The following is a 23,571-nucleotide window of genomic DNA, read 5'->3' on the forward strand; positions in this document are numbered from 1 at the left end:
GCAGTGCATGTATGTTACAAAATGATTTCATTTTTGATACACTATTTCACTTTTATTGGCTCTTAATAACTACATTTGAATGTGTATATAAATGTTTTACTGAAACATGTCTAAGAGACAAATATTACAATTTTGTGTGGAAACAGTCACAGCTGAATCCATCCATTCTTATATCAAGACAAATGTAAACAAAATTAAGGCTATCAGTGGGGGGAAAAACAAACAAAACACTGTTGTACACAACATTTATATGTTAGTAAGGTGTGCTTATATCTTCAAGCTACAGTGAGAAAACCGGCACCAAGGGTGCAGAGAAGCGCCTGGGTTTGAGGAAAATGCAGCAAGCAGTGAAAGGGAACCCATCATTTCATCACATAGTGCCCATAGTTAATACACCATTTTTGACATTGATGAATATTTTACCTTTATAATGTAAACCTAACAATGTGATTAACAGATGAAATTTGATATTTAGTTCTGGGGTCAGTAAATAAAATAACACTTCTTACCATCTCCATGATGTAAATCGAGGTCTATATACAACACTCTGTCATATTTTTGCCGTAGTTTCAAAATGCCTAAGACAGCATCATTAAGGTAACAAAATCCAGAGGCTTCATCTCTGAGAAAACGAAAGGGTGAAATAAATGGTAGCAAAACCATAACATACAACATGCACAGGTTAGTTATTAATGGTAACATAATACATTCATTACCAGTAGAGAATCTGTTGGGATATAGAGTAGTTGCCACAGACCAACATTTAAGATGTGAAAGATACCAAATCTGTGTATCATGTACCAGAAAGTTGATATGTAGTCAAATCTGTTTTTTTATTAAAAGTTAAAACTATAGCAAATGTAATAAATTAGTACTTGTGCAAATACAGTGAAATAAAATACAAAATACATTACAATGTCTCAAAATGTAAACACCAAGCTGTTAAAAATGACACACATCCACAACCGCATATTTATTTGAAATCTATAAGGTGAATGGCACAAACGTCTTCTAGTCTAAACTTATAGAAAAACATTCATTATCGACCTAACCCAACAAGAAGATTCTATACCAGGGTTGTCCAACCCGCGGCCCAGCACGCCTGTAAATGTGGCCCAGAAGGAGTTTTGGTTGTGGCAAGGGGGCAGCACTATTAATGGGAAAAAAAAATCCTGCAAAAAAAAAAAAAAAGAAAATACTTACCCTGCGGTCACATCAGCTGGTTCTCCGGCTCCCTCCCTTGTCTCCAGCTCCGTGCGGTGCTCGCAGTGAATGTCGGGCGTGATGTCATCACGTCCAACATCCATTGCGGAGCGCAGCACAGAGGAGTCACCTGCGCGAGAAGAACAATCAGCAGCACAGAATTGGAGAAAAGAAGAGAAGAGGACAGGAGAACAAGCCGATTAAAAGGTAAGTTAAGGGGGATTTTTTTTTATTATTTCAAGGGACGCTGACAAGTGAATAAAAGTCACCTGGTCCTGGAGCATCATGGACCTTATCTCCCTGCTACATACTTCTACTTGTAATACTAATGGGGCATTATATATTTTTCTCTTTGGCCCATTATAAGTTGTTATCCCTTAAATAACATAGTGGTGTAATTAGCAAAACAGGTCACAATTTGGGGTCACAGTGATGTATATGTCAGGTACCGCAGGCCTGGTCAGGTCACCCTGATATACAATGCCTGGCATAAATGCACCTTATTGATATTGCATAGAAACAATACAAAAAGTGATTATAGTATAATAACTAGAGAGGATTATTTTGAACAGGGCGATTGAAAGGTAAGTACGGGGGATTTGAAAAAAAAGTGATTATATATATATGTTAACTATGTTTTCTATGGTTTTTTGGATGATCAGCTATTGTTATTGTTAGTGTATCTTATGTGCGGCCCAAACCAACTCGTCGTCTTCCAATGTGGCCCAGGGAAGCTAAAAGGTTGGACACCCCTGTTCTATACAATCACCAAAAAAGCCAAGACAATTTTTTCAAAAGGTAGGTGATGTGGTGTGAGCCCCCACTGACGGTTTTCTAGGTAATTGGCTAACTTAGATCCAACGCGATCTTTCATTTACTGTATGTTATTAACCTACGCACCTCATCATAGAATTATTTTTAAAGGCATACAGAACATTTCATTTCTGGGTGCTGCATATTTTCAGCCCCACTGGTAATAAACATACAGGATAATTGGCAGTAGAATAATTTATTGACATCAGTTTATTTGCTCTTCCAACTCAGAAACTTGGTTAATAGAACAGACAAATTTATTAAAAGGTAGCATGTAGTCATTCATAACTGTGGGCATGTTTTTGGGGGACTGCAAGTGCATTCCTTTTGTAGTCAAGGAAATTGATTTTATTTCATGAACTTTATACAAGGAAAGCCAGGAAACATGGATAAACATACTTCTCTATTTTTATCAATACATGAAAAAAATTACAGCAACCCCAGAAATATAATCGAGCAGTTCTCCCTACTGCAGGGGTAACAACTATAAGTACTTTCCGCAAGCTCTGACAAACTTCATCTCGATCACCCCTGCACCTCACCATTGTGAGACCACTTATGGAAGTGATATAACAATGCTCAAATTGAGGTCTATGTTTTAATAATTTGCCTGGGAACAAATATAAATTAGCACACTAGTGGAACTGGAGGCGGTCAGTGATACCCTGGTTCCATTCTGACAGGGGTGAGGAAAGATTAACTATTGCATTTCCAATGATGGGGGGATCCTATTGTTATACGTGGAGACTTATGGGGTTATCCTTTAATATTAAACACATTTTTTGACCTTCGTACAAAACAATACAACTATTAAAGATTTATTAATCTTTAATCGTTTTAAGATACCGAGATACATTAAAAAGATCATGAAATTTACATTAAACTTAAACTAAAATGTTAAAGATTTTGATGAAATAAAGATATGTAGAAATACAATTTGCATCTGTTAGATAACAACCAGCGATAATAAATGGATTCCAGCTGAATTTACCCAGGGCTCCCACAATGCCTACTTCTTAGCATGATGCCAACCACCTGGCCAGTTAATGCCAATACGGGCTTTGCCTTCCATTAGTTGTTCGGCTGCAGTTAGTGTGGCTCCTCCTACAGCAGCAGCATAGTCATAGATACCTTCAGTGATGGGACAGTCATAGCCTGGAAATATTGCAATATCAAAATGGCAAATGAGACATATGAGCACAATGACTAGTTTTATTACATAAAATATGTCCCAACTTACTAACATATCTTTAGTGAAAAAAAAAAAAAAAATTCAATTCGTTCTTAATGCTCTCTATAAAAACTGCTAACACATCAAGTGTAGTGAATGCAATATTTAAAATTAATTAAACTGTGCAGCATCTTTTTGTTGAAGAAACCAATCTCTATTGACCTAATTTTCCTTGTGGTCCTAATGATGATTAGCTCCCAAGACCCCGAGAGAGGGGCGCGATGCGGCACAGACAGACCCCACCTCAGAAAAAAACAGTATTAAAAAGGGGGTACATTGCTTAAACATGCCAAATGCGAACTCACAGTACAATCAGTAAACAGTCGTTTCATGTAGAGAAATGCAGTAGAAGCCCATGTTTAGGTTGATCACGCCATAAACTGTCAAAGTAGTGGCAGCCTAACTCATACAACACTTCACTAATTTTATTGTGTTCAATTCCAAAATTGAGTATTACTATTTTTATGCTTATTTTGTACAAGCAAATTGCAAACATGACACCACTAATAAACTGAATTTTGTTTTCTGCAAAAGTATTTTTAAAGGAAGAAACACACATTATCAGTTACACATATGCCACAACTAACTTGCATCATTATGAGTGGCCCTGTCCTGGAACCTCATTTTATGAAAGTCCCTTGATTTGGATAGTGGCAAGCCTAAATATTTAAATCACCCAGAAAAGTACCTTCAAAAAACGACATTATGTTGTAACAGAATCCATATATGACCTTGCCGACAATCTATTGACCTACTATGACCGATAACCAAATTTCATTTAAATTACCATATTAATAAACTTTAATTGTATTTTATCATAACTCCTTTTGGAAAAGTTTGCTACTGAAAATGTTGTCTTAAAAAGGAATAATAAGGGGGGCGGGGCCAGGTAGCCATCCAAGACGGTCGCATTTGCTTGGAGCTCCGTGCCAAAAGGATAAAAGAGAGGATTTATGTACTTACGTTAAATCCGTTTCTCTGATTCCGTCTGGGGGACACTGCTTACCATGGGTTGTGGAGGGAGCTTGGGGGAGTTGGCACCTATCTAGTTAACTTTAGTACTGCCGACAGACCCCTCCCCTCTACAATCCCCCTGCCCCCTCTTGTTCAGTTAATTAAAAAGCCCAAGGAGGAAAGGCCAGTCAAACAAGAGCACACAGAAGAAAAGCAGAAGGGAGGGATCGCAGTGTCCCCCAGACGGAATCAGAGAAACGGATTTAACGTAAGTACATAAATCCTCTTTTCTCTTTCATCCAGTCTGGGGGACACTGCTTACCATGGGGACGTTCTAAAGCAGCCCCCTAAGGGTGGGACTACTCTGAAAATCCCGCTCGTAACGCACTACGAGTGAAATTTGCATCAGCGGATGCAAATACATTAAACTGGTAAAATTTTGTAAATGTATGGACAGAAGACCAGGTGGCTGCCCTGCAAAGCTGGTCTGCAGAAGCCCCATTTCTTGCTACCCACGACGCCCCTACCGATCTGGTGGAATGGGTGGCAAGTCTCTCCGGCACAGGACGGTTAGCCTTTATATAAGCCTGTTTAATGGTTGCCGTAATCCATCTTGATATGGACTGTTTTGAGGCTGGCCAGCCTCTCTTACTGGCATCATAAAGAACAAATAGAGAATCGGTACGTCTAATCTGAGAAGTTCTTTTGACATAAATGCGGAGAGCCCTAACCACATCTAACTTTTCCATAGACTGCTGATCCGAATGGGAAGTAGATGAAAAGACCGGAACTACAATTTCTTCGTTCAGCTGAAAAGCCGAAACTACCTTTGGAACAAAGGAAGGAAGGGTTCTTAACACCGCTCTGTCCTCATGGAAAACCAGATATGGTTCCCGACAAGACAGAGCTCCTAATTCCGAAACTCTTCGAGCAAATGCTATAGCCAAAAGAAAAAGGACCTTCCAGGTCAACCACTTTAAATCTGCCAAACGTAATGGCTCAAAAGGAGGCCCCTTAAGCATATCCAGTACCAGGTTGAGATCCCATGGTGCTGTAGGCGGAACATAGAGAGGCTGAATATGCAAGACTCCCTGAAAAAAAGACCTAATATCTGGCAAATCTGCTAATTTCATATGCAGAGATGCAGAACCTGGGGATGGGAGTAAGGTATGCTTGGCCAAACGGGCTATTGGAATATCCACCTTGGGAATACTGTCCCAGCGAGCCACATCCTCTTCCTGCAATGGATACAGGGAAGAGAACCTTTTGGGAACAGAGAACCTTTTATCAGGCTGTTTCCAGGCTCCTTCTGCAATGTCCTTAAGTTCTACAGAAGGGGGAAAACGGACAGCCTTCCTTTTGGCCTTCTTAAAGAGACTTCTGTCTCTAGGAGTATAATCCTCCGGTTCTGGAAGGTCCAAAGCTTGTCTGACTGCTAAAACCAAATCGTTAATAAATTGGCTTTTAGAGCTTTCTACGTGTCCCAAATGTTGAACCTGGTCAAGATCAGAATTAAATTTGGGAGGGAGAGGGAGAGAATAGTGTAAAACGACAAGTAATCAACTAGTCTTTGGATATAAAAGTTGTACTTGTAATTATTTTAAACACAAAATAAAACTTAGGCAAGTAGGAGAACTATAATATAATCCCCACTAGCCCACTTGTACAAAGCAATACAGAATATGTGTGTAAATAAAATCAGATACTTAGCCCATAGGCCAAATAGGGGAGAAGTCCAACAGCAGTATCCTGGTGCCTGCTCCCTCAGATCAATTCTCTCTTCCCGGGCTTCTCCTTGGCGCCAGAAGACTGGGACAAAACATCTCTCTCTCAGGAAGGAGGGGGAGCTCTATGTGTAAACTCCCCCCCCCCCCCTTCAGTAATGCTGCTTCTGCAGCGATTCTGTGGCCGAGTAAAAAATAAAAAGTATTTTTGTAGCAGAGTAGTGGAGACCTCCAGGGGAGGTCTCCGCAGCGGATAATACCTGATGCCCCCTTATATGCATGAGGGGGGATCCAGGTATAGCCCCCTTCTCCTTAGGATCTCCTTCCCGAGATCCAAGATGGCTGCCGGCAACTGAAAAGTCCGATAACCGGCGCTCTATGCCTGCAGTGGCAGCGCCGGTTATCGGGGAGGCTCAAGGAGTGACAGCTGTCCGTGAGACCGCTTGTCACTCCCAATTCAGGCACCCATTTTTCCTGTCCCTGTCAGTGAGAGCCGCTGGCTCCCATCTGACAGGAGAGTGCCTGCGCTGCTACTGCTGTGAGTGTGTTCTCTATAGCAGAACACACTCCAGCACTGCCACCTGCAAAAAAAGTTTCATAAAATGAAATAAAAGTTTAAAAATTACACTAAGCACTAAAAAACACTGCCTCACTCCGCGGGCACCTAAAAAAAACTGAACAAGAGGGGGCAGGGGGATTGTAGAGGGGAGGGGTCTGTCGGCAGTACTAAAGTTAACTAGTTAGGTGCCAACTCTCCCAAGCTCCCTCCACAACCCATGGTAAGCAGTGTCCCCCAGATTGGATGAAAGAGAAATACCAATTACTGGCGACCCACACCCAAATAAAACTATCCTGAAGCGCTCTACTTTCCCCCTGAGAGTTACTGCTGGCATATCCGACAGCCTGGAGCCCTTCCCACGGCCCTGGCAGTTTGAGAAGCGCTGCTGTTTTAAAAATCTGACAGCTCCAATCGGAGGACCGTGAGGCGGGTGTCTCGCCACTTACTTACATTGCCCAGACGATTGGGACTTTTTTCCCAGGTGTTCTTGTCCCTGAGGATTGGGGAAACTTGGTGCTGCGGGACCGGAAGTCCTTGGAAGCCATCGCGCCCTTCTCTTCCGGCGAGTGGACTCTCGTGGTGCCTGCTGGAACATGTTGTGAAGTGGAGAGGGGTGGAGTCACACTTCACTACACAGCGGAGGTAGGAGAAAACATCCCTCCGATAATAACAAGCTCCCTGGCAGCAATCTCTATTGCTCAGAGAGGCAGTTAGTTTATTCATTCAACCATACTGCAGCTGAAGACATTCCTGAAGGCTAGTGAAGCACATAGTATATAGTGGCTGTTAAAGACTTGTTGAGACTGCTTCCATTCACATTCAGATGCAGAACGGGGGAATGGCTTAGGTCACAGATTGAAAGACAATCTGACTGCAGAGCTCCACAACAGATATCAGCACATTAAAAGTTTCCAATAGGGCAGAGAGAAGTGTCAGTCATTACAGCGATGCCTGCATGTTTGAGGCTGTAATGAGAGATTCTAACTCACACCAACAAGTAACTAATGGAAGTTAGTTTATCTTAAAAAAGTCTGCTGGCAGGCGTGGTCTGGAAGCCATCTTGGGAGGTTGGAATTCCTGGGAGCTCCATTCCAACTCCTCGTTTGGACAACTTAGAGAGGGAGTGTGCCTTGCAGGAGACGAGAACCAGTGCATGCCTTTGAGGCTGAGGCATCCAGGCACGAGTGGGGCATATTGGAACTGAGTGGAGCGGACCCTGAGCGGAGACATCTGTGGGCGCTCTGTGGGGCGGGCTGTCCACCGGAGCTGCGTCGCCGCGGGACCCGAATGGCCACGAGGAAGGTGACTCTCGGCAAGTGGACCTGCATCCTACCTGTGCCTGGGGATTCTCCAGCTCCTCCGGCGGGGGGTCCGTGATCTGCGGCCTGTTTGTGCCCTTCTGTCCACGGCTGTGGTTTTCCTCAGAAGCGCAAGTGCCGCGACTTCCGGTTCTCGGAGGCCAACTTCCGGTCGGCGGCAGGAGGTCAACGGAGGGTGCCGGCAGGAGAGCTCACCGGGTCTTGCAGGACTTCTGGGCTGCCTGGCAAGGCCCCAACGAGCGGAGGCTTGAAAATTTACTTTGGAAGAGCATGCCCTGACTTCCGGTTTCGGAAGGGGACTTCTGGTCGGCGGCGGAGAGAAGGAGAAAAGCGGAGAGGTGCCGTCCTAGAGCTTCCCAGCAGCATACACCCCCAGGTACCTAACATAGCACAAGGCAGACCCAGAGAAAGGCCTAATCAAGTATAAGGTGTGCCATCGCCCTGTTACAGAAACACCTGTTGAATAAGCTGCAGATCCGTTTTGTATAGTGCCTACCTGTACACCCTTATGAATTAAAAAGTCAGTCTCTGCTCCTCCAAGCGCTGAGTGGAGAACATCTAGCCACCAAAACTGCTCTCTAGTCCTGTGGGAGACAGATGCAGGGCTTATACTGATCCCTTTAAGTGTAAATTGCCCTAGATGCATCTATAGTATAATACAGTACCTTCAGGCTCCACAGAGACCGCTGCCCCCTAGTGGTCAGTTGCTTATACTGCCATCCCTGGATTTCTAGGCATATAGGTATCACACTGTCATAAACACCAGATTCTCAGTCCCTCCCTGCAAAGGATGCTCTGGGCCGCTGATTCATTCATCCATTCCATATTCTACCTATTATTGGATTCCGGCTCAGGCATCCTGGGGTGCTCAATGACCCTTTAACCCCCTAAATGCTGACGGGGGGGGGGGGGGGAAGAGTCTCTTCTACACTGCTTTTCAACTCCAGATCCATGTGAGCCCTCCTCCCTAAGTGGGTCCGTCCATTGTGATTTACTCTGCTAACCTGCCTGGACATACCGCCACTCCTGTTTAAAATTCCAGCCCTTTGTGTTTCTCCACAATGCCTAAGGGAGGTAAGAAACCTCATTCTAAAGGACTTCCTCAGTATTTCTCGAAGCAATCGACTTCAACTCCGCATCGGGAGAGAACAGATTCCCCTCACACCTCTGCTGAATCTGAATCAGATGAGGATGACACATATCCGATAACCAGACGGGACTTTTTATCGCTAATCAAAGAAATGAAAGAGCTGAAGTCTTCCGTCCATTCAGAGGTGCAAACTGCTCTTCACTCACTACGTGCGGAGGTGGCTTCAATTGGTGCTCGCACTGACCAAGTTGAACAAAGACTGGAAACGGTGGTGTCCTCCCAGACAGGAATGGAGGAGGATATTGTACGCCTTCGTAGTGACCTGACATCTGTCCAGGAACATCAGGAAGATATGGATAATCGGGCTAGGCGGAATAATCTACGCCTGAAAGGCATTCCGGAAACGGTCGAATCTGCCCACCTGGACAAGTATCTAAAGAAGCTTTTCTCCCAATTGGCTCCTGAGGTCCCGGAGGACTACTTACTATTGGACAGAGCCCATAGGGCCCTAAAGCCCAGATCGACCGACCAGAACCAGTCTAGAGATGTCATTTTACGGCTTCACTTCTTTACCACCAAGGAGATGGTCTTGCGCGGAGCCAGAAAATTGCACACCCTAACATTCGAGGGTCACAACATACAGATCTTTCAGGACTTGTCTCCGACCACTCTGGCGAGACGTCGGGAGCTCGCTCCAGTAACGCAAGTTCTACGAGACCACAATGTTCGTTATCGCTGGGGCTTCCCCTTCCGCCTGTTTCTTTGGCATCAGGAGTGACAGATTTCCGCCCGCACACTCCCTGAGGCTCAGGCTCTTCTACAACGCATAGGCCTTGCTCCCGAGCCCCCCCCCCGGGTGCCTCTCAAACATCTACCTCGGGCAACCAGGATACAAATCCGCGGCCCCAAAGAGTTCCGAGGGGCGAATGGTCCACAGTACAGAAATCTTCTACTCCTCGCAAGACCTCGTAATCTATCTCCCTGACTGTCTTTTAGGGATGAGAAACTCCCCATCCAGGGAAGGTCCATCTGGATCAGGGTTATTGAGAACCGTTCCGGATCGTATAGTGGCCACCCCTACTGGAGACTATCCGAGGAACTATGCCTACTCGGAGACGAACCCTCCGAAATGTTCATATGTTGCCTAGTTTCTCACTGTACCGTTTATATGCTCTAGGTTTGCTGTTTCTGTTTGCCCCCCCCCCCTTTTTTTTCTTTTTGCTCTCTCCGCTTACAGGTGGATCTCCATACCCATGGCCGTCTTGGAGCCACAGCGTAAAGCCGCTATGGACCCCCCTAGGAAAGGCTGTACCTCCTCTATGACCACTGACAGGCCTGTTTGTCTGATTTTAAGGTCTATTTGGACTTGCTATGTAATTGTTTTTCGTTTAACTGTTGGATTTCTTTACATGTTCACATTGGTACATATTGGCATTTGTAAGCATCCGCCTGCTATCATTGTACCCTCCGGTTTGACAATGTTATATAGTTAATGTATCTGCATTATGTGGCCCCATCTTACTGATTCACTCTAGTCTGTCACCTCCCCCTCCCCGCACCCACATGGACCCACTGGGTAGCAGATGCCCACCTCACGCCCCCCCCAGTCAGCCATTCACCTTTCGACCTCTCGATTGGTAAGTCCTAGCCACTTCCCCCATAGAGCTTGGTTGCTCTCAGCTGGTCCCCGGGTACCGCTCCTTCTGTCCCACCAGCACCCTGGACGGGCGTCCTGCACCACACCCGTCCTCCTACCCCCACTTTCCCGTCACACTTACAATGTTTCCCCAACCTCCCACCACACCTACAATGTCCCCCCAACCATGGTCGTCTTTGGTATCTATCCCTTCAGCAAATCAAAATTACAACTCACCACACATATTTTCACCCCCTGACTCTTCCCCCTTTGACTTTCTCATGACACTCCATCCGATTTCTTTCAATGTTAAAGGTCTTAATTCTCCCCAAAAAAGGGGCAAACTCTACGCTTCTTTACAGGCCCTTAAGGGCGACCTAGTATTCCTACAGGAGACCCATTTTATCAAACACTTGCACCCGGAACTTAAATCCAAAAGATTCCCCCTCTCTTATCATGCTTGTGACTCTGCCAAGAAGAGATGTGGGGTGGCAATCCTTTTCTCACGTAATCTTGTCTTTGACCTCGCAGACTCACACAGAGATAAAGAAGGTAGATACCTTATCCTAGTCGGTAAATTGAACAACCTCCCGTGCACGCTAGTGAATATCTATGCCCAGAACCAAGATTAGCACAAATTCTTTAAACGCCTGGGAGCTACACTCTCTCAGGTTCGCAGGGGAGAATTGATAGCAGGAGGAGACTTTAATGCGGTCCTTACCCCCCATTTGGATAGATCTGCTCCCTCAACTGCTCTTTCCGACGGGAGGGACAGGAGGAACTCTAGGGCCTTGCAGGATTTCATGAAACTGCACAATCTGTACGATACTTGGAGAATCTCTGACCCCTTGGCCCGAGATTATTCTTTCTACTCCTCAGTCCATAACACCTATTCCCGAATCGACATGGTCCTGCTCAGCCACGACCTGACCCTCAAACTCACTAATTCTATTATCCATTCAATTACATGGTCTGACCATGCCCCAATTTCGGCGGACCTCTCTTCCCTAGTTTCCCGTCCCTCCAATTTCTCCTGGAGACTCAACGAGTCCCTTCTCCACGACAAAAATACAGTAGCTCATATTAAATCCCTAATATCCGAATACTTTAAAACAAATGAATCTCCTGATATCTCACCCTCTACTCTTTGAAATGCTCATAAGGCGGTCATTAGAGGACATCTAATGGCTTCGGCAGCAAATGCCAAAAGGGCTAGGACAGCCGAGACCATGCGTCTCTCCACGGCCCTCCACCAGTTGGAGGAACAACATAAATCTAATCCTGACCTTGCTTTATTCAAACAATTGGCCTCTGTGAGGGGTGAACTTAACCTACTTCTCTCCCACCGAATGGCCAACAAGCTGAAATGGCTGAATCAGCGTTTTTACGAAAAAGGTGATAAGGCGGACAAGCTCTTGGCCACTCGGCTGCGGACCAAAGTCTCGGCCCGTAATCTTATGGCTATTAGGGATCCCTCCGGAGCTCTGGTTTATGACCCAAAATTAATCCGCTCAGAATTCCAGAATTACTATTTAAAATTGTACAACCTCCCTCAACCCCCCAACACCTCGGCCCATCAGGAACAGGCAGAGCGTATAGATAAGTTTCTGGAGGATGCTCGCCTTCCGAAGCTTACTCCCCAGGCTGCAGATCGTCTTAGTGAACCCATCTCCTTGGAGGAGGTAGTGCAGGTTATTAAGGCTCAGAAAGCAGGAAAGGCACCTGGTCCTGACGGGTTTTCGGCAGCCTACTATAAGAAATTTGCTGCTCTCCTGGCCCCTCAACTCTCCACTCTTTTTAACTCTATTCTAAAGGGCAAACCCTGGCCTAAAGAATCTCTGGAGGCTCGGATAACCCTGATCCACAAGGAGGGCAAAGAAGTCCACAATTGTGCTAGTTATCGCCCAATATCCCTCCTTAATAACGACTTGAAACTATACGCTAGGATCCTGGCCAATCGCCTAAACACTGTACTCCCCGGGCTAGTTCACTATGATCAGGTGGGGTTTGTCCCTGGTAGGCAGGCCAGGGATAACACAAGGAGAACTATTGACCTCATTCATATACTTAACACTAGGAAAACTCCCTCCATCATCTTATCCTTGGATGCCGAAAAGGCCTTCGACAGGATCTCCTGGCAGTTCATGACCCATACCCTCAAGCATTTCGGTCTGTCTGGGGATTTCTTGTCGGGGGTCCAGGCCTTGTATTCTCACCCCTCTGCCAAGGTTATGGTCTATGGTTCTCCTTCTGATCCCGTCCCAATAAGCAATGGAACCCGCCAAGGATGCCCACTCTCCCCCCTTAATTTTCGCCCTGGTCATTGAGCCTCTCAGCCACTATCCGAGCCTCCCCAGATATCAGAGAAGTGGAGACAGGGTCTCTGGAGAGTAAGTTTTCGCTGTTCGCTGACGATATACTCCTCACGCTCCAGCAGCCAAGAATATCTTTGCCCAACCTGTTCTGTCTCCTCTCGAGGTATGGCGACCTGTCCGGGTATAAAATCAATATAACAAAATCCGAAGCTCTATTTCTTAATGTACCCTCACGGGACTGCTATGATCTCACCTCCCATTTTCAGTTTAGGTGGCAGAAGAAAAAATTAAAATACCTGGGAGTATATATAACCACCTCATATGAAACCCTATATCAGGAGAACTATCCAGCTCTCTTCCACAAACTCAAATCAGACATCTTCTCCTGGCGAACCCTAATCATTTCGTGGCTGGGCAGGATCATTGCGGTTAAAATGACTGTTCTCCCTCAACTTCTCTACCTTTTCCAGACACTACCTGTGAGAATACCCCTAACTGAAATTTACTCTATGCAGCAACACCTCTCCAAATTTGTCTGGCGGGGCAGGTCTCCCAGGCTTCGATTGGCACTACTCAAAAAACCTAAGGGCTGTGGAGGCAGGGGCTTCCCCGATCTCAAGGCCTACTACTGGGCAGCCCAGCTTAGCTCAATAGCTTCCTCATTTGCTCCTCCGGCATCTCATGCATGGGCAGACTTGGAGGCTGCCTATCTCTCCATACCCGGTCTGTCAGGCCTCTGGGGAGTCCCTTCTAATATTCAAAAGGCCCTAACCAAACGTTTTCCAACTCTGGAGTTTGCGGCTCGGATCTGGGAGACCTGCAAGGGCCATCTCTCTATCTTTCCTACTTTCCTAACCCTCTGCACATTGTACCCCTGTGGCATAACCCCACCTTCCCCCCGGGAATGTCCCGATCTTTCTCTCGGCTATGGACTAGGGCGGGATTCCGATTTGCGGGGAGCCTTCTTGAGCGAGGAAGGCCCATATCCTATGACGCCCTCTGCTCCAGAGTCCCTAACTTCCACCCGCCGTTTTACCAATACCTGCAGGTTCGGCACTTCCTCCTGTCACTCCTGTCGGACAATTCACCTCACTCCCCCTCCCAATTTGAATCTCTCTGCCTCTCTTCCCCTCTACGAAGGGGTATGATCTCGTCCTTGTATAGTATTCTACTAGGGAAACTGATACCCTCCGGGAACGCACATGAGAGGGAGTGGGAGAGGGATCTGGGCCCTCCCCCGGAGGAGGACTGCTGGGAGACCATCAGGCTGAATGTGGCTTCTAGTTCCATCTCCACATTAATTAAGGAAAATGCATACAAAGTCTACTACAGGTGGTATTTCACACCTGACAGGCTCGCAAAGATGTACCAGTCAGCCTCTCCCGATTGCTGGAGAAATTGTGGTCATCGAGGCACCTTCGTGCATATTTGGTGGTCATGCCCGGTTATCTCCTCCTTCTGGGACAGGATCTCGAGACTTCTTTCCTCCCTCCTCCAATGCCCTATCAGGAAGAACCCATGGTCTTTCCTACTCTGTTATCCTATACAAGACCTAGACACCCACTCCGCAAAACTTGCTTCGCATGTCCTGGCAGCCGCCAGATGTCTGATTGCTAAATTTTGGAAGCAAGCAAATCCCCCCCGTATCTCTTCTCTTAGATCTTATATATGGTTCATTGCCAACATGGAAAAAATCACGTCGCTGCTGCGAGACAAAGAAGACAAATTTCATCAAATTTGGGCCCCCTGGCTTTATGCCTAAAATCCCCGCAGCTTTCTCTTCCTCCAAATAGTCTCTCCCTACACAACTCCAGATAACATCGACCCCTTTACTTCTTTAAAATACTCCCATGCAGATCTGACAGCGCTCCCTTCTGAAGGTGAACATGCTTTTCTTAAGTTTATCCTATGAGTCGACTATCTCCCCCCCCCCTTACCTACCCTACACCTCCTTCAATGCCTATTCCCTTTCCCTCCCGCCCCTTACCCATTACCACTTTGTTATATTGCAATATATCTTACTGTTTTGTGAGTGACATTGCTGGATATTTACTCTACTTTGTGATTATTTCAATCAATATGTTTGTTGTCCAAAGTCTATGTCATTCATAATTTTATTATGCAATAAAATTTTGAGTTAAAAAAAAAAAAAAAAGTCTGCTGTTTGTGTCTACTTTACCTTGGCAGCACGCCAACAGCACCTAAATAATCATTACAACTCTTTGCTGCCATCTAGTGTGCAATACACCACACTACAATTTGTGCCTATTGAATCTATGCAGGATCCCAAAGGAAAAAAAAAAACACAAAAAAACACAGCTGCTGGAACTACATGTGTTTAAAAAATTAAAGGGGGTAACCTGGATATCGCTTTGGGCAAACAAGATACTATAAAATCCTGTATTAAAACTGGGATAAAGTTAACCCATTGCATCCCAACGTCAGGAGCCCTTACTAAGATCTGAGCCTGTCTGACATCTACATAGACCCTTGAAACCTATCTCGCCTATCTATTCTGAATCGCGACCTAATTGAACGGCTGATATCTGGTGCTGCCTGTGGATTCAGTACATTTGGATTCGCTAGGTTCCTTCCTTGCTCCAGACCCTCCAGCGGTGCTACTGGGACTTTTGATTCGCAATTGGCTGTATGGTCGCGCCACAGCTTAAAAATTCTACTCCATTGCATCGGACCTTATTCACACTATTGCCTCTTGCTATCTTGAGTAGTGGACTGTCGCTATCTTAGATCCTTGGACACTCATCCTGCTCAGATGACTGACTGAAAATCAAATATAAGGATCTCCGGAGGGTGGTACACCTGGATGACCGCGTTTTAACAAATCTCTTCAAGCAACTCATTTCAATTGACGGCTTCAATCATGAAAGAAACAGAATACACTCCATTTGAGAGTTGGAGTGGACACGCGATTCGTTTTAACTGGAAAGCCGAGTGCAGAAGAATTCCTCCTATCCTTTTCTCCCCGGAGTCCGGCCAAACAAGTGGGCCTACGAAGCAGAGACAAACACTGAAGCGTTCCTGAAGTTGGATATGTATAACCATATATGTTATGTTGTTCAATACCTTATATTCCTTAGTAGTTTTGAATTAGTAATATAAGTGTTCAAATTGATAATTCGAAATAGATACTTTTAAACTTTGATATCATATTGACGCTGTTGGGATAGACAATTAAGATTAGAAAATAACTTTGGTATCTCTATTTTCTAACATTTTTTCTCTTTAGTATGTGATCAATTCAATGTAAGAGGAGAGAGTTCACAATATAACTAGAGTCACGTGTTATTGAAATCCTTATATATTAATCCTTAACTGACCTTTAGATTGGTGTCTTGTATTAGTACCTGGTTGGCTAGGATATGGAGAAGTATTGTAGTAAAAATACATCCAAATGTGCAAATAGTAAGTCAGACCAGGTTAAGGCGGGCAGAAACAAGCCTGGGGTGGGTAGAGGTGCTTCCTCTCCTTCCTCGCCCCTCTCTGCGGGGGAGATGGAGGAGGGGGACCAAACTCCTCTTACTAGACCTGCAACTACTACAAGTTCAGATACGGCCTAAACCATTCTAGATATCTTCCTTCCCATCATAAACAAAAAGTTTGGAGCTATTCAGGACAGTTTTGATGTAGCTGTCGCTAAAATAGCAGAAAATACGACCAGAATAAATACGCTGGAACAACGTACCAGCGATGTGGAGGATAACGTTCTATCCTTACAAAATGGGTCTGAACAAGATTCGCGTAAATGGGCACAAATGCAGGAAAAAATGGATGACCTGGAAAACCGTAGCCGAAGGAATAATCTCAGGTTTATTGGTATCCCAGAGTCAGTGAAAGGACCTGATTTATTCTCATATGTTAGACAGGACCTAATAGTTGCCCTAAATTTGCACAATGAAATAGACAACCTACATATAGAAGGAGCCCACCGTCTAGGCCCAATTAAAGAGGGCAACTCTGCTAGACCACGACCTGTTTTGGCTAGATTATTAGACTTTACAGATAAGGAAAAGATATTGATAGCATTCAGGCGGAAGAAGCAATTAGAGATTGAGGGCAATAGAATACTAATATTTCAGGATTATTCGGCTATGTTGTCACAGAAAAGAAAGGAATTTTCGCCGGTTTGCAAGTTCCTGGCTGATAACAATAAAAGCTTTGCCCTTATTTACCCAGCTAAGCTTAGAGTAGTGGAAAATGGCCAAACGCTGATCTTTGAAAATCCGGAGATAGCTAAAAAACACTTTCGGGTGTCGATTCCACATTCAGGGTCACCAACTAATACTCGTCCATCCTCTAGGGCACCAACTTGAATGATACAATACTTTGTATTTAGTCAACAAGATGTAAAAGGTTAACAAAAAAACAAAACATGATGACTATGTGATGTTTGCTTATTAGAAATACGTGAACTCTCTATGTATGAAAATACGTATAGACTTAGGTATATTACAAATGTTTATGGTTGAAGGTTCTATGATCTCTGGTAATGTTTCCAGGGATCAAACACAAAATTTGGTTAGGAAACTGTGAAGAAAAGGTTTGAGGTACAAAAATTGTAATGCATTATGTGTTCTGTTTTTAATTTTCACAAAAGTGCTAATCATAAAATTTCTCACTATACAAACATGGTATAAAGAAGTCCACTACTTATGTCAAGTTTACTTATTGATGGTTTTGGAGGAGGTTTCTTATATTCTCCTCTTACACATCTATGGTTTGACTAATCACACCAGTGTGGGGATAGGTTAAAAATGCAGTCTACACAGTTGGGATCTCATTTGCCCAACACCCCGCAGACCCTTAATGTATCGTCTTGGAATGTGGGTGGTCTAAATTCTCCCATTAAACGTAAAAAGGTCCTTACCCACCTTAAAAGAGCTCATGTTGACATAGCATTTCTACAGGAGACACATTGGAGGAAGGCTGATGATTGTGCTTTGCGGGGGGGTTGGACTGGAGATTGCATCTCGACCTCATATAAAACAAAATCCAGGGGAGTGGCCATAGTAATTGCTAGGCATATTCAATATATAATATTAGACTCAGTCATAGACCCCGAGGGCCGATATATACTAATCCACTTACAAATTAACGATGAGAAATATACTTTCTTTAACATTTACGCCCCTACTGTACCAAAACGAGATTTCTACCAATCTCTGATCCAGCTTGTCCTACAACGAGACACTCCTAACCTTGTGATTGCAGGTGACTTTAATGCGGTCATTGACCCAAAATACGATAGGTCAAACGTAACTTCCATCACTAGCCCAAGAGACTCTGAAGGTTTTTTTGGTTTGATGTCCAGGTGTGGCATGGTTGATCCATGGCGCCTTTTAAACCCAACAGACGGGTCATACTGTTTCTATTCTAGTGTGCATGGATCCTTTTCACGTATAGACTATTTGTTAGTCACTGACACTTTAATGCCATGGGTTCGTAAGGCAGACATCGCTGATATAATTATATCAGATCATGCCATGGTCTCTATTACGATTCAAAATCCGAGTGTGAGAAAGATCTAGACATTGGAGATTTCCTACTTATCTATATAACTCAGACCATTTCCAGCAATTCCTAAGACACAAATGGGCTGAATATTTAGATAACATTGACCAATGGGATGACAAAATCCTTTTCTGGGAAGCTTCAAAAGCGGTTATGCGGGGCCATATAATTGCATATGTGTCTAGACATCGCAAAAAGACGAGAGAAATTTATGATAACCTGCACAGACTATTGGCCGAGGCCTATACCAAATATACTTCTGATCAATCTGATTTGACATGGACGGCCTATCGTGAGGCGAGACAACTCTTAGAAAGTTTTTTGACTTCTCAAGCAAAACAGCAAATTGAGTTTTCAAAAAATAAATTCTTTAGATGGGGAAATAAAGCTGGCAAATTACTTGCAAACATAACCAAACCCCAGAAACGTAAAAGTCACATAGTCGCCCTAAAGACCCAAATTCGTCTAAACTCCTCACTAAATCGGAGGAGATTTTGGAAGCCTTCCAAACGTACTATTCAGCCTTATATAGTGGTTCTTCGCCAAATTCTCAACTAATGTCCAAACTCTTGGCGGAGGCCAAACTGCCTTTATTGACGCCAGATCAAAGAGAAATTATGGCGGCAGACATTACATCTCGGGATATAGAGCTGCCAATCAAACACTTAAAACTTAATAAAACACCAGGCCCGGATGGTCTTACGGCAGAATATTACAAGGTTCTTGAGGGAGACCTGGCACATGTTCTAGCAGATCTGTTCTCAAAGATACATAGATAATGCCCAATTTATCCTTCATTTAACTTGGCTCATACAGTCCTAATACCTAAGCCAGGTAAGGATCCTACACTGGAAGGGTCTTATCGTCCTATCACTCTTTTGAACACAGGTTACAAACTTCTAGCAAAAATCATGGCAGACCGTTTACAAACTATTCTTCCTGGGTTGTTAACATCCCATCAGTTAGGATTCGTGGCAGGACGACACTCGGTTAAGGGCATCAGAATAGCTATCTCCGCGATTGTGGCTTCAAATTTGGGATCAACCTCTAACATGCTCCTTAGTTTGGACGGCCAAAAGGCTTTTGATTCTGTTGCATGGCCATTTTTGACATTCCTATTACTTGGGCAGAATCGACCATGTCATACCTGGGCATCCTACTTCCGAGAAATATTCATTCTTTATATGACCTCAATATCTCTAAGGTGATAAATGCAGTGGAACGTGAGATGAAAGGTTGGAAACATCTCACTCTCTCTTACGGAGGCAGAATAAATATAATTAAAATGATCATATTTCCTAAACATTTGTACCCACTCCAATTCTTACCATTATTATTGACTAGATCAGATGCAGTCAGACTGGATGCAGACTTTAGACGTTTCATCTGGAATTCCAAAAAAACACGCATTGGACTGATCAAATTACAACAGCCTAAAGATAGAGGGGGACTGAATTTGCCAAATATCACTAGATATAATCAAGCGGCCCAATTGCAACATCTTAGAGACTGGCTACATATGACAGATACCTATACTAACACTACGCTGGATCAGAGCTTTAGTCCCAATCTTAGTTTGTTGGACTTTATTCACCTGCATGAACAGGAATTACCAAATCAGGCCATACATAACCCACTTTTATTTACCACACGTAAACTCTGGCACAAACTTTGTCGTATATACCACTTAAATCCTTATGCTTCAATGCATCATCCTTTGTTGCATAACCCGAACTTTCAAAATGGCTCAGCTTCCTTTCCTTTTACTGATTGGGCAAAATTGGGAATAATTAAAATAAGACCACTAATTGATACAACTACACGTAAACTTTTGACTTATGCCCAGATTAGTTCCAAATATCCGCAGTTGGCTCCCTATCACCTAGCTATATTCCAATGCCAACATTACATCAGCACAACATTTCGCAAACTCTCCCCCTCGGACTGGGATAACCCCTTGGATGCTATACTCTCAAAACCTCCCTTAACTCACCAGGCCATATCACAACACTATTCCTTGATACGGGATCAATTTGACTATAACAATTCTAAAACTGGCCTTTCTTTATGGCAGGAACACTTCCCTCATCTAACACCAGGGGTTCTCTTAAAAGTGCTAGCTAATTCCATTAGAATACTACCAGCCATGACTTACACAGAAATGTTTCTTAATATTTACCATAGAGCATATTTGTCCCCATCCCGTCGGTTCTAAATAGGACTGTCGGAGACACACAGTTGTCCAAAATGTGGATCCCCGAGGGCGGACTTGAGACATTGCTTTTGGGAATGCCCCCCAATTAAGCGATTTTGGACTCAGATTTGGAGATTCTCTAATACACACTTGGTGAATTACGCACCCCTTTCTCCGGAATGGGCAATATTTGGAATACTCCCCGATAGATGCAAAGTTAGTAAAGGATGTAGGAAACTATTATTGGCAATATCAGCCGCGGCCAGAAAGAGCATACTGCAGGTCTGGGCCCAAGATTCCCCTCCGGTGTTTTCTCTTTTCAAAGAAAAACTCTATCACATATTTCGCATGGATTGGATAGAGACGTCTTTGCAGAAAGAGGTGAGTAAAACAATTTTTCGACACATGGGAGAGTTTTATGGCCCTCTTATCTCACAATACACGATTACAACTTTGGAATAGTTTCCATAATACTGAATGGTTTGAATTGAGAATGCTTTCTGCAGATCCTCCAATAGACCTGTCATCACCTTCCAATGTTTAGTTCCTATTTAAAATGGGAGGTTTGGGTTATAAAAAAAAAAAAAAAAAGAAAAGGGTATAGGCAAGAGATGTTGATTACTCAATGGACTGTAAACTATTTGTGAAGATTTGCATGTAATTTATAATGCATTCAATTGTATAATGCACTCAATTGTATTTGTTGAATTTTGTACCTCAACAAAATATTTATAAAAAAAAAAGGCATAATAATTAAAGTTTTTATTGTTTTAGAGCAGATTTGACCTGAAATGGCTGCGTTTCTACAAGAATCATTCATGCACAGCAGTTAGCGCAAAATAAGTCAACATGCGAGACCTTTTTATTACTGCTGGCCACATTTGTGACAATACCACCACATGTTGTCCCATAACAATGTTGTCCCATAATAATCCTAACAAAATCAATAGGATCATGTCTGTTGGTAAATGCGGTCAGAAGTGGACTTGAACCAGCACCAACAAGTCCCACTGATGCCAGAAGTAATCTGCCCACTCAGCCTGACCATCAAATGACTAGCTCGTCCAATCTGACTCCCCAGATGGGTAGCAAAACTGGACAGTGATCCTGTCGCTTAGCAACTGGGCCAAAGAGACTATATTTCCTATATACTCGCTCATTCATCCTCACCTCTTCATGTCACTCACTCCTGTTTCTAGCACTCCAGTCTCATTTTTAGTTCCCCATACACTGACTCACCCCTACGTGTCTCCCTTTAGAATGTAAGCTCTTACACGCAGGACTCTCTTACCTCATGACCTCCTCCTATTGTTACCCTAACGTTCTGCATGCCACCTTTATTTTGCACCTCCTTCCTTCATCTTTACATCTCCCTCCCCTTCAAACCTCAATAACTAGCTCTGATCCTGTTAGTTCCACCCACATCCCTGGGCACAGGTTCAGCTTGTTCTGTTTCATTCCCCTACCTCTCCTACTTCTCTTTTCTAATTTTTATTGGGATACCCTTATACTTTAATGCCCTGTGTTGTGATTTGAACTGCTATATGTTTATTGTATTGTCCTGTAAGGATAGGTACTGTTTTGTTCTATGCTCTTTGTACGGCACTGCAGACCGTTTGTGGCACCCTATACATAAAAGGATAATAATAATGATAATAATACACACACACATATATATATATATACATATATATATATATATATATATATATATATACATAAACATAAACACACACATACACTATTAAGCTATTGTTTTCTAGACCCCAAAAATAAGTGATAAGTGAGACATAAGTAGAAATGCAAGCTATGAAAACTGCAGCTTCACAGAATACAGACATTTATCCTATTATTAAATATGTAGACTTCCCCATTAAGCAATATCTACACAAAATGCTAAACTGTAATTACAGATTAGGATTAAATACAAATGCAAAATTATACACATTGCTGAATATACCTGATCTTTACAATCATACAATTTACACACCCTTTAATACATCCTACTAATCGGACATTGCTTACATTTTACACATGGGGTTTCTACTCACCTAAGCCATATTCCAGCGTCTCAGGGTCATCATTATCCCCTTCTTCGCTCACCTTGCGAAGGTGCTGTAAGTAAGCATCAGTATGGAATGTCGCCATCTCTTCCATGGTAGCAACTTTAGGTTTTATAACCCTGTGAGAAAAAGAGCCCACAGCTTGAAAACCACAACATTTGGCAAATAAAATAGTAGGACACAACAAAAAGAAGAAAGACTACACACAAAAGCAGCAGTGAAGGGTGAAAAATCTACATTTACCTGACACTAGTGTGGGTCACCTTTAGGGCTTTTACCAACAGCTATACTGGAATATAGGAAGTCCTTGGAGGTAAGTAGGTAATTTATAGGGTGTACATTAATGCAGACGAGAGAGGTCTATATTGTAAAACCAAGTTTAGAAAAGCATATGCATTTATCAAGCAGCAAGAGTGATTGCAACCTGTTTTCTGAGTTCAGTATAAGAGACTCCTGTACTCCTACCAACGGGCCTTCAAAACGGAGGATAAAAATATATGTACACTGGCCATCCTGGCCATGGCGTAGGTCGCATTTCCTGTATAGCCATGAAAAGAGATTACATAGGAACAGTACTGTCTGAACCTCTAACTATATATAACACTGCTCCCTACATCTCTAACATTATCTCTATTCACACTCCCACCCGCCCTCTGCGATCGTTTAAAGATCGTCGCCTCTATTCCCCCCCTGATTACCTCCTCTCACGCACGTATCCAAGACTTCTCCCGCGCCGCTCCCCTTCATTGGAACAAGCTCCCCCGCTCCATCGGAACTTCCCCTAATCTGTCCTCTTCCAAACGAACATTAAATACCCACCTTTTCCTAAAAGCCTCCCAGTCTCATGCCTAAACTCCCACTGGTCGGCTTCCTCTCTTTCTCACCCCTTCTCCCCCTTCCTCGACTCCGTCTCTGTCTCTCCCGTCTCATCCATGTGTCTG

At 43.7% G+C, this 23,571-nt stretch overlaps 1 protein-coding gene across 5 annotated transcripts in view; it reads right to left on the reverse strand.

Annotated features, from left to right (window-relative positions):
• The window catches only part of HDAC8 (histone deacetylase 8), a 66,679-nt gene that overhangs the window by 30,363 nt on the left and 12,745 nt on the right, over window positions 1-23,571 (reverse strand). For 4 of the 5 annotated variants that reach the window (XM_075184629.1, XM_075184627.1, XM_075184631.1 and 1 more), the window contains exons 3-5: window positions 22,619-22,749; window positions 3,030-3,171; window positions 510-622 (exon numbers count right to left, since the gene is read on the reverse strand). In XM_075184629.1, coding sequence (XP_075040730.1) covers window positions 510-622; window positions 3,030-3,171; window positions 22,619-22,749 — 386 coding nt within the window. Of the gene's footprint in view, window positions 1-509; window positions 623-3,007; window positions 3,172-22,618; window positions 22,750-23,571 lie in introns of those variants that run through there. The other variant, XM_075184632.1, reaches the window with a different exon arrangement.

Source organism: Mixophyes fleayi, chromosome 9 (genome assembly GCF_038048845.1).
Source record: "Mixophyes fleayi isolate aMixFle1 chromosome 9, aMixFle1.hap1, whole genome shotgun sequence".
In the NCBI taxonomy this organism is placed as follows: Eukaryota; Metazoa; Chordata; class Amphibia; order Anura; family Limnodynastidae; genus Mixophyes; species Mixophyes fleayi.